The sequence below is a fragment of the Heliconius melpomene genome, chromosome 13 (assembly GCF_056956725.1).
Source record: "Heliconius melpomene rosina isolate 202511_hmr_F chromosome 13, ASM5695672v1, whole genome shotgun sequence".
NCBI lineage: Eukaryota > Metazoa > Arthropoda > Insecta > Lepidoptera > Nymphalidae > Heliconius > Heliconius melpomene.
The window spans coordinates 13607987-13621118 of NC_140401.1; the positions used below are offsets into that span (position 1 = coordinate 13607987).

The 13132-nt window shown below is 31.2% G+C and overlaps 1 protein-coding gene across 1 annotated transcript in view; it reads right to left on the reverse strand.

Annotated features, from left to right (window-relative positions):
* Window positions 1-5950: 5950 nt before the first annotated feature.
* LOC146533053 (glutaredoxin domain-containing cysteine-rich protein CG31559-like) overlaps window positions 5951-13132 on the reverse strand; it is a 67181-nt gene continuing 59999 nt past the window's right edge. Inside the window, exons 4-5 of the mRNA XM_085196938.1 lie at window positions 11029-11094; window positions 5951-7582 (exon numbers count right to left, since the gene is read on the reverse strand). Of these exons, the coding sequence (XP_085053064.1) occupies window positions 7406-7582; window positions 11029-11094 (243 nt within the window). The 3' untranslated portion in view covers window positions 5951-7405. The remainder of the gene's footprint in view (window positions 7583-11028; window positions 11095-13132) is intronic.

The following is a 13132-nucleotide window of genomic DNA, read 5'->3' on the forward strand; positions in this document are numbered from 1 at the left end:
TTAGTTAAGTGTTGACAGCTTCTATAAAACATATATAACTAAAAAATACACAACATTTTATTGCAGATTAGTCTTTATTGCCTTGTAATAAGATAGTATTGCAATATTGAAAAAGTTATTTTTTGTTTGCTCTTTTTAGAAAAATGTAGACTGTATATTCGTTTTGGGTATCATACATGAAAGCTGTATCCCGCATATAGCAAGGCAGGAAGAGGGATCCTAGTGTTATGTTATGAACTCGTAAATTGCGTAAAGCCCCCGCTTAACGCAAACTAGTACATGCGGGTTACAGTGAAAGTGAAAAAAAAAACTTAAAATATAATAATTACTTATCATTTTAGAGATGTAATTAAGTCGAATCAAAAATTTATTAATAATTTTGATAGTGTAATTACAAGAAGAATTTTAGTTTAAGATTTGTGTCAGTGGCAGTAACCAGTGTCAGACATATTTTTTAATTAGAAATATCTTTAGAGTTTATAATCTCTATTATAGTGCCTCAGTAGGAGAAGAGTTAAATAAAAACTGTATGAATTATTATTATCTCAACGCTCTGGCAAGAAAAAACGTGGTGTTTAGTTTCTCCATTTAACATGCCGCTAGATTTCATAGAAAAGTATCTTAATGGGTCCACGTTCCTAAGTTCCCTCTGTTTACTCTGCAATGGGCGAGATACAGAGTGAAGCTAAAAAAGAAGAGAAAAAGTAGTGTTGATACATTCGGTTCTCCATTTTATATCCTATTGAGACATCGGGCGAAAAATAGCCATTCCTATGAGTAAGAATTGAACTCGTGGTTGCATTTTCAAATAGATACTATCACATGAGAGTTTCTAAATTATATGTATTTAAAGTATCATATTGGAGAATAGGAAACAGTATCTTAGCACAAGGTTACCTTTGTTTACTCTAGTCTATGCGGGATAATGCGTGTTAAGTTAAGTTAACTATAGTTATAGGTTCGTACAATTTAAATAGTTTATTACATTATAAACTCGTGTAAAAAAGAAAAAAATAAATTCCTGTAAGAAGTCGGAATAAAACAATGAATGATTCCGGTTGCAACGTCCGACAGATAACGAGGGAACTCGAGCTCCATTTTGTATTCGGTGATCGGACGTAGGTTATTATAGTGCACTTAATGACGTTTTTAGGATGGAGATTACGTTTCTATAAGCTAATTTGATATATTTTTATGAGATTAGCTTAATTAGATTTATTAGATTTTTTTACAGTTACACGCATTTTCGAGCATAGCAGGAAGGCAAAAGACAAAAAATAAAGAAAGGCAAAAAGATAAAACCTGGTGTTAAACCACTCTGTTATTTATTTTGCGTCCGAATATCTTGAATAAAGGAAATTAACGTTGTGTCGCTAAAAATATGTAAAATAGAAAATATTTAAATATAATAAGCTTCACACTGTGTCTGTATATGGGGCAGGGTAGGCAGAGTTAACCTGGGAACCTAGTGTTAAGGCACTCTATTCCTTACTTTCCGCCGAATTCTCGAAGCATTCTGTGTTGAGTGGCAAGGAAATGAAAATATAAAAAAAATCATTCCCCGAGAGGGAATCGAGGCCACAACCGTCGAGTTTACAGTGCCACGCTCGTTCCTCTGAGCCACTATGGTCTCAAAAAAGTTTTTATATATTATTAATGAATATAGAAAAAATACGAGTATATTGCAGCAGCTTACAAAAAATGACTGGTAGTTCACATATTAATTTATGCCTATCTTAAATAATTACATGAAGATGAAAATATTTACACATTTGCACAGTTTCACAATGTTCTTTCGTTAAGTTGAATCAAAAAGCTTACCGCCATCTATTGGCGAATTACTAGAATTATACTTACAAGAAGAACGTAAAAAAGTGTTTATTACTAAATCACTAATATCAATGTAGTTAATTAGCACATTTCCTCTTATATTCTATAATTAAAAATGTATATACAAAAACAATCCATATATATATACATACAAACTTCGACAGACTTCTTAGAGAACTTCATTATTCATCAATGGAACCGTATTGTCGCAGTGGGTAGTCGTCTAACTTAAAACATGACGGGTGTGGATACGATTCCTATTCGGAAAAAAGAATTATTATCATTTTCTTGCTTAAGATAAGATTAAGATAACTTTTCTTATAAGATTTCTCATATCCTCGGTGTGCAATGACGACTTTGAGTTTCACGTACGTATTCTCACGAGTTTTACGTATAAGGTCTTTTAAATTTTACGGGGCGTGGTTCCCTAGGTTCCCTCGGCCTTCTCTGCTATATGCCGGATACAGCATAAAGCTAAAAAATATACATTATTATTTCAAGTATGCATTGGTATTTTCTAAGCAGATATATATTAGAATATACGGCATTTGGTTCAATATTCTACAAAAAGGTGAATTATGTCATTTCGAGAATGTTTCTTTCTGAAATATCATCATACTATTCTTTTAAGGCTGTGTTAGTACTGTAGTTTCCGTACTTTGATTTTATTTTATTTTTACTTCTCTCGTCGTCGTAAAATTCAATGCAAGGCAATTAAATTTTTTCACTTCCTTGGTAACAAGACATCAAGCGGCGCTCAGTTCCGTCACTCGACAAGCAACGTCTAAAACGAGTGTAAACTGTAAACACTACGATAGTGGTTACTTATTCCTGTTTTGGAAGTTGATTATATATTTCTTTTAATATCCACGATATGCTAAGATAAACTCGTCAAATTGACTCTTTCAGACTACTTAGGATGTGTAAAGCCTTATTTTCTCAATAAATATATTTTTTTATATCTTGGAAAGTCCCAAGTAGGCCTCTTGACAATGATTTTTATATATTATGGCTTTTATTTATTTACAATAAGTATAAAATAAAATTTGAATACAAATATAAGATAATAACATAAATTCTACTATTTAACTGTCTGGATCGAGCCTTATAGGTAACTTACACAAGTGGAAATTACGCACACTAACGCACACTGCAATCCCTGGCCCAGACGGGACGGCGAGCCAGTTAGAGCGAGAAAGAAGACAAACTCCATACGTTAGAAAAGGGCAGAATAGTGATATTGACCTTGCTGGTCGTGACGTCATTCGCGACCTAGCTGCAATAAACGCTAGTGTGCGTGAACCAGACCCTGAATTGTAAATGTGTGCATCGTTGCTTACAGGATGGAGGTGTTTATGTGTGTATACACAACAGGCGTTTATCGATGTGTGTGTTTATTTTATAGGTTTTAGTCTATGTGAATGTGCGTGCAACAGGCAATTGTATATGTGTGCGTGTTGACATTGATTTCCCGTATGGAAGCAACAGGCTTTTGTGTTTGTATTTTGCATAACGACGTGCGTTTTCCTTTAGCTTTTCTTTGAAACTTTTATTTTATTATAATCTATACTTTTCACAACACTTTTCGTTAGAAATGAGATGGAGCTTTATTAGAATATTTAATAAGCTTCTATTATATTGAGCTTTTACACTTACTGTGTGTCACTTAACATCTTTTAATTTTCCTTGAAAAAAATATAGCGCTAAGACACTCTTTTCTCCATTTTCCCACGAATTTGTAATGTTGTAGTTTTTTTACAAGATCGAGGAAATTATAATAATTCGTTCTTTCGACCATTCGAGTTTGTGTATACAGTTGCGCGTTATATCCTCACGGAGAGAACTCACAACCATCTTTTTATCAGTCAGTCAGTGCCATAACTTTTCACAATTTCTTCCAGCTTTTCTATAGTACGTTTAAATATTTTAGTATTAATTTTGCTCAAAATTTACTTTACCTCTAAAGCCTATATAGTTGCTATGGTACTTGTTTAGCGTATAGCTCTCGATACTGTGGTCTAGTACAAACGCAAACAAAACGTTCTAACTATTGGTGAACTGGTGAACAATGCAAGCGATTTTGTACGTAATTTGTATGCATTATCGCTTATGATTATGCATATTTAGTTAGAACATGTGAACTACTGATTTGGTGTATAATTAATATTTTAAATTAAACTTAAATTAAATTATCAGTAAATTTTAATTAGTATTTCTTTCACATTCATTCTGTATCCCGTGTATAGGAGGTGGTTTTGATGTTAAGGATCTCTTTCTGCTTCAAATCGAAAGATTGTGTATTGAACGGGGAAACTCGCCTTAACGTTTTCAAAACAACTCATCAGCGTGAGCGAGGATTGAACTCACAACCATCGCGTTTACACCCGTTTATATCGTGTAATGGGAAATGGCAAAATATTTTTTTTATATACATACCATTTGTTTTATTTAATGATTTTTTTCAAACTACCAAAATTTGAAGCACTAAGCGATTTTGGAGTAGAGTGCTCTTTATCTTGTTACCAAACCGAGGAAATGAAAATATTTAATTCCGTCAAGCGGGAATCAAACACTCTAACATCGCGTTAACAGTGACACGTTTGCCTCTGAGCCAAGAGGGCCTCAACTACCTTTAACGTACAATTTATTCACAAGTGGGACTGAGACAGATCGTAATTTACATTTATTAAGTTTCCCATTTCGCGACGCCGCGGCTTTGTGTTATTTCAAAATAATGTTTCTATTATTTCATCCGGCTGCGTATACTTTGTGGTCTCTTTACACATTTTCCATAGAACGTTTAATGTCTTTTTGTCGCATATATTATTTTGATTTACTTTTATTTTCACTTGTCCCCCAATTTTAAGTAATGGAGATGCATGATAGTTATGTAAAGTTATTATTGTTTTTTTATGCTGGAAATCAAGGGAGGTCCCAGACGATTCCTCGCCCCACCAATTATGCTAAAATTATGCTAAAATATTAGGAAGAAGAATGCAAGAGAGATCCGAAAGGCAGTTGTGGGGGGACCCAAGAAGATTTTAAACCTGAAAGAGCCGAAGAGAAAAGAATTCTCAAGGCCTGATGTTTTCAGAGGCCCTCTATCCCTAGACAACTGTTGATCCGTCGTTCGCGGTCGCGTTACCCCTGTATAATAATAAAAATTATTTATGAAAATAACATGCTTTTTTTTTGATAATATTATATTCATAAAAAATGTTATTTACAAAATGCTCTAGTATAAAAAAAATATGTAATTGTAATTCTTTTTTAACTATTTAAAAAAAGAAGTGAAAAATTTATGTAACATACATAACGTCAGCTTATCGTGTAAACCTGCTGTTTTATCTGGAGAGAAAAAAAATGTTTATAAAAACTATGAGAATATGTTTATCACCAGAAGGTTTTTTATAATTTCAAGAATTGATTTGTATTCGCTACTATATGAAAAAAAAAGTACAATTTTATATTTTTTACAATTTCGAATGGTATAAAAATTAACATAATGAAAAAATAAAGAGGGAGTTTAGCAGGGTTACACTCTAAGCCCACGATATTTATTTTATATTTTATCTACAACATTTTTCATTCAATCGCCTACAATCCTTTATATCACATTTTCTTGTAAGCTAAAATTTTAATTATAAAATTGACATTATATCTTAAACCTCTATTTTATTATCTAAAATGGGTTAAAAAATTTATAACTTAATTCATTTTTTGTATGGATTTTCCATACAATTTTATTTTTAAAAGTTGATTTAGATACTAGATGGCGCTACTTACTGTAGTAAAGACATACATTTTATCGCCACCTATGTTCTACAAATATCATTAGTATTTCTACATAATATTAAAATTTAAATTATTTAGAAATATTTGTTTTCTAAATTTTTTATTTAAACAATATCAAAATATAAGCACATGGATTTTTATATTTTTTATGGGATTAATAATTTGACATAAGTAGTTTAATATTACGTACGTATATAATATAGATTAATTAATCAGATTAAGAAAATTTGTTGTTATAATATTGTTACTATCGAAGTCATTACAAAAATATCTTATAAAAGTACTTTAATACAAATGTCTTATTTTAATAAATTTATAAAGAAAACAGGCTTATATTTTTTTTATTGGGAAAACGATCAAATTACATGATCACCGCTCTTTCAGTTACATAAATATATGTGACATATATATTGCGTGACACCTTTTACAATAAATGATAACTAGCATAAATTAAAACAAAAACTTACGAACTAAATTAAAAAATTAACAAATGTTAATTTATGGCATACTATTTTCGATATGAAACAATTAATCTTACTTAAATGCTAGCTTTACTTACATATTTCTATTTCTCTTATATACTTCTTCGCTTCATTTAAGTAATAACTTGAGCATTAGCACAAAAGCACCTTTAGACAATTAAAGTACAACGTAAAAGTGCATTGACTGAAAAATAATCAAAAAACAAGTAAAACAACGTGCTTGTAATTACAATTTTTTCTCTTTATCCTGGCCGTACAGGTTAAGGATACACGATGGCTTCTACGACAATATTTTATTATTTATAGTAATTTATAGTAAAGTTAATAAATGTAAATGGGTTTTAAAGAAAAAGAAATAACAGATATCATTATCAAAAGAAAATAATAATAAAGACTGTATATTCATTTTGATATTTTTAAATTGAAATATGAAAAATATTTTCAGCAATTCAATTTTACCGCAACATTTGTTCGGGCACGGTTTTTTATATCATTGTTAACAATTGATATACATTGACAGAAATTTGAAGAATATATTTTGAACTTATCATAAATTCATTGAATAAGTTTTCAATGTATTATTGATTTAATAAGATTAGATATTTAGTTAATAATAATCATTGAGCATAAATCTTATATTTAAATTCATGTACAAATATCTAAATTGATTTATTAAAATACAGTGTAAACTCTATATAACGACACTAAAGGGACTCGCTCGCATTTTATGATATAGGGGATAGTCGTTAATAATATATCGTTATTATTAACTAACTACGAATTTTACAAGTAACAGGTATTAATATTAAAATCAAATAAAATAATATATAATCATTTTTACTTTTTTGAGGCACAAAGTAATCAAAATATGAGTACCATAGCTTAATATTTTGTCACATTGTTATACAGTATTGAAAAGCTAAACTTGGTTAGTAGAAGGATTTTGATACTTTAGCGCGAGTTAAATGGGGTGAAGCTATATAAAGTTAACATTGTAATTATAATGTAATATTAAAAAGATTCACTATTTTCTCCTAATTAAAAGATAAACTATGTATAAAAGATAAGTAACGTTGCAAATAGAATTAAATATTTAAAATATTGTGCAAAGGTTAATTTATATTTTTGTACAAATTAATTATTTCTGTTCAATTTGTTATACTGTAAGACTTATATGTAACTTGACACTTTTATGAACCAAAATACACTACCGTATATTACGTTCGAAAGTATATATAAGGCCAGTTGCACAATAAAGCTGCGATAGCCAAGCTATATTTAATAAAAATAAATAACAATCAAGAACAAGCCTCGCATCTGACGAGGCCGACTTCATCACAATTCATGCACTTCAAGGCGACGAATTCAGCAGTGAAGTGGTTCCTATGCAAGCTCTTCTTAGATCCATTACAGATTCGACAAGGCAGGAGCCGGAAACCGCCGCACATTTGACAAGTGTTACACGCGTCTGGACTCTGGAATAGAAAAAAGGATATATTTTAGAGATTTTGATGAATTTTGATAGACATTTGAAATGCTCTTGAACTACAGTTTGGGTAAACGAATTTGTTTACTTTCAGTTTTGAATACACAAACAAAGTATTTACGAAGGATCTCACTGACTATCTTATAAAAACCTTAAGAAATGAATAAATCAATTTCACTTTGTATCACTTTGTATCCCTCATATAGCATTGTCAGCAGAGGGAACCTAGTAGTTATTAAGGCACTGTTCCCCACTCTGTCCAATTTACGAGACACAGTTATTGCTGCTGTCAGCAGCAGCAGCATAGATAGTGCTGTCACCTGAGCGAGGAAATTAAAATATGCCCCAAGCGGGAATGGAACTCACACCGTCACGTACAGTCAGACGTGCCGTTGCGCCACAACTACCTTATTATTAATAGTCTTAGTCACTCATTATTTACTTTCTAAAAGAACAATAAATTAGAAGACATTTCTTACTAGGACGGTACTTAATGAACTTAAAAGTGCTTAATTCTAGAATTCTCAAGTTGCTAGTTAGTTGTGAGTTTGTTCTAGACCAGTGGATTATCTTGATTCAGCACGATTTCTTTTATGCCACTACGCTGACTACTCAAATTATTGAATTTAATTTATAAATATATCCTCTAAATATTATAAAATTCAAAAGCGTATAGTATGTTCTGATATACCTATCCTCATTTCTATCTGGAATCAGCCATTTTTATATAAAACTAGCGGACGCGCGCAGCTTCGCTTGCTTATTTAAGGATGAATTCTAATACACCATGAAACATGTGTTCAATGAAATATTTTTAAGAGTCTAAATTTCAAATTTTATAAAAATCGGTGGCGATTTTAAGATTTTTCCATACAAACTTTCAACCCCTTATTTGTACCCTTAGGAGGTGAATTCTAGAAAACGATGAAACACGTGTTCAATTAAATACTTTTAAAAATCTAAATTTCAAATTTTATAAAAATCGGTGCCGATTTAAATTTTTTTCGATACAAACTTTCAACCCCTATCTCACCCCTTTAGGGTTAAAACTTTACAAAATCCCTTCTTAGTGGATGTCCAGATTACGAAAGTAAACATCTGTCCAAATTCCACGTTTCCACCATGAGCGGTTACGGCTGTGCGTGCGTCTTACCTCAGTCAGTGAGGACAAGTCCTTTTATATATATAGATTATACAGATAAATCATCCATAAGTTGTGAGTTAAAAATATTTTAAAAGCGTGTATAAAATTGTACGTAGTCGGATTGGAACCCAACGTCTCTTAGATACCGCCCAAATGTTGATTATAAGCTAGTTGACTCATGTAGCTAAGGTAAATAAAGTTCTAGTAGATAGAAGACACTGATAAAAATCAGCACTTATCTATAGTTTTTGAAAACCTAATAAAATTATGAAGTAAGAATAAAAAGAAAAAACATTTCGTAAAATTCTATATATTACTAACTTAGTTTTATGTTAAATTAAATTTCTAAAAGATGAAATTTCTTGGAAAACCAATATTATAACCTTAATATCTAAAATATTTACAGAATTATAAACTTTTTATTTTCTTAGGACACAAATTAAATAATGTAGAAAGGTTTTGAAGAAATATAAGGTTGTTTACTTAGACTTAGATTTTTTAAGGAACTATTATTGATTTTGATAAAAATTTTGTTACCTTCTTTATAAATCTAGGCGAGTAGATAATATAGATATATAAAATAGCTATTTTTCAAGTTTATTTTACTATGCCTACAGTGATAAATGAAGGATGCAAGCGTGAAGCTGTTTTTAAATCCATATAAGAATAGAACCCAGAACAATTGAATTTACACACCAACGCAGACCCACTGCGCTACAACGAATAAATATAAAACTCCGATCATTCCGTTACACTAACGTCTACCATAGAAAATATTGTTAATAATTTCAGCGCAATAGACCGCCTTTACCATCTACACCCATATACCTGACTTAAGTCAGACTTAACTTAATTACTAGTTGGTCAGTCAGTATTTGAGGATTTGGAATTTCTTGAATTTCCTAAATTACGGCCGGTGGGACGATGCCAGATGGGCCGACGACATAAAGAGGTTGGCGGGAAGCGGATGGGTCCGAAAATCTGAGGATAGAGTGTGGTGGCAAGAATTGGGGAAGGTCAATGTCCAACAGTGGACAAAAGATGGCTCTTGATGATGATATAAAAAAATTTCGCAAGGAAGCAAAGAGCGGCGTTGAATTCTGTCACTTAACACGTAAAGCCTCTGCCTACTTTGCTATATGCGGGAAACAGCGTGAAGCTAAAACATCTTGCTACGTCATAAGTAAAATAAAATATATGTGAAATCCGTGTGAATAATGTTTTAATTTTTTTTAATTATATGGCAGCTTTTTTATTTTAATTGGAACTGAATTATAAAATGATTGATTATCATCGCCATACGTGTCATATGTTACTTAAGACTTTTCGAGTCATTACCGTATACAAAAAAGTCGTTAAGGAATATGGGTGATATGAAAGTCTGTTATTCCTGGAAATGCATTATTTTTATATACGCCACTGATTTCAGAAGTGATGACTCTCGATATATTTCTGTATTTTTTTAATGATTAAGAATTAATATTTTTTAAAACAATTACAGTAACTTTATTGAAATAAAAAAAATCTAGTAGTCACGTTGCATTGGCGTGAAATAGAAAATATCAATTTTTCTCATACCCGTGGAAATTTTGAGAAATCATCTCTTAGTCCTTCCATAGACTCCCTAACCTAAAAATTTGGTATGTACCTAAATAGCGTGCTAAATTTCAACTTTCTAAGTCAATAGTTTAAATCCACAACCATCCATCCAATCAGACCCTGGCCTTCTACGCCACGAAAGGTAGACAAGTTTTTATAGATAACACCATAATCAATATAAGGAAACAATTCTCATTTATATAAGAGGGGGAGATGACTGATTTATCAGGGTAAAGACAAAATATGTTATAACACATGCGCCTTGTCTTGTGACTGTGATGGATTGATTTTCAGTGGAAATATATCGTTGTTTACTAAACTTGAAAAACAATTTTATATATTTTATTTTACTTTCCCGCTGTATACTGCTTGTAAGAGAGAACGAAGTGATAAGATACTCCATTCCCCACGCATCGCTATTTTTTTGGACATTGCATACTGATGAACTCATAGTCGCGTTTTATTTTCTTACCAGAGTGAATAAATTAAAAATAATTAATTTACTTGATTGAAAATCGAACTTACAACTTCTGTACGGTCAAACGCTGAGCCACTGTACTACGACGGCTAGTACTATAAGTTATATTAATATCAATAATATACCAATACTAATAAATTATATTCCCATACTAAATCTCTAAATTATAAATCGTTAGATCTTTTCACTTGAAGTGCACTGACCACTTACGTACCTTATATGGTTTCAACATCTTCCTCAGCTCGCCGCTCTCGTTCAGTTTTTCAACGGTTTCCGCATCCTGTAAAGATTGAACGGTTACTTTAGTTTCTAGTACATTTATATAATATTTTCCTTAAGCTTTCGCTTCGAATAAATCTGATAAAAGTTTGAAAGAGAATTAAGAGAATCCAATGTAATGACACTCCATTCTTCATATTTAAAAGTGAAACTAAAACAGTAATAAGGCAACAATTCCACATATATTGACCCATGAAACATGTGTTCAATGAAATATTTTTAAGAGTCTAAATTTCAAATTTTATAAAAATCGGTGGCGATTTAAAGATTTTTCCATACAAACTTTCAACCCCTTATTTGCACCCTTAGGGAGTGATTTCTAGAAAACCATGAAACATATGTTCAATTAAATATTTTTAAGAGTCTAAATATCAAATTTTATAAAAATCGGTGGCGATTTAAGAATTTTCCCATACAAACTTTCAACCCCTTATTTGCACCCTTAGGGGGTGAATTCTAGAAAACCATGAAACATGTGTTTAATTATATACGTTTAAGAGTCTGAATTTCAAATTTTATGAAAATTGGTGACGATTTAAAAAAAACCTATACAAACTTTCAACCCCTCATTTGCACCCTTAGCGGGAGAATTTTAGAAAACTATGAAATACGTGTTTAATTAAATACTTTTAAAAATCTAAATTTAAAATTTTATAAAAATCGATGCCGATTTAAATTTTTTTCCATACAAACTTTGAACCCCTATTTCACCCCTTTAGGGTTAAAATTTTTCAAAATCCCTTCTTAGTGAATGTCCAGATTACAAAAGTAAACTTTTGTCCAAATTTCACGTTTCTACCGTCAGCGGTTACGGCTGTGCGTGCGTCTTACCTCAGTCAGTGAGGACAAGTCCTTTTATATATATAGATTAGATCAAAAAAAATTGACAAGCTATAACTACAAAACTTCGAAATATTGGTTTAACGAATGAATTTTTATATCTATATGTTAGCTTCACCTTACATAATCTTAGTATGAGCACGTACAAAGACCTTTTACAATTTTATCGGCCATAACCGTAATCGTAGATGATCGCGAAATGTTAGAGTACCTACATATATGTAGTATAAAAAAGTTATTTTTTTCCTGCGTGGCCGGGCTGATACACACGTGTGTTCTAAGGAAGCGTGGATTTTTTTTTAAATGGTTTAGTTAAACATCAATATGCCATACTTTGTTTTTTCAATACCTTTGTTTAATTTCTTATTTGTTTAATGATATTTTATAAAAACTTCACGTTTTCCCGCATATAGCAGAGTAGACCAAGTTAACCTAGTGTTAAGACACTCCCTTAAATTTCGTGTTATTACGAGTTGAGTAGCCTAACTCAACTTGACATTTTTTTTATATGATAAAAAGAATTGAACTCTAATCAACACACAATGTCTCGAAAATTAACCAGAAAGTAGGGAACAAAGCACTGCCACTGCTGGTGTAAGAAAGATCCAGCTACAGAAATTATAAAAAAATTAAAACAAAATATTAACTAATAACGATAAAATTTACAAATAAAATAATCTCTTCTATAATACATTTATAAGACATCAAAAAAGTATATATAAATAAATTCTATTTATACTTAATGTATGTTATTACAAAATCATAGTTACTATAATGCTGATACAATTTAACAATGCCGCTATTATTTTAATAGTTGTTTCTAATGATAATAATAACAGGTATTTATGGCTAAGGGAAAAAATGCCATGGATTTCTCATGTGTCCATTGTTCTATATCATTTGCCGGTGTAAAAGAGTTTAACTGTCAAGAGACAAGTTCTTTAAGATCTGGTAGGTGATATTAGATAATATAAGATTTTTTTAGTAATTGTAGGTTCGATTCCCACTTGAGGAAATTCATTATGTTCAATTTATTGTTCTAGTAAGAGAGCAAAATGTGCAATATCTCCAAAATTGGGCAGTGCGTGATAGCCGGAGAGTCTTATCATCAGGTTCTCTCTGCCTACCGTGCTATGTTAACATAATTATTCCCTCAATAAGGCCTCCAACCTACATCCACTATGCTTACAATACACAGT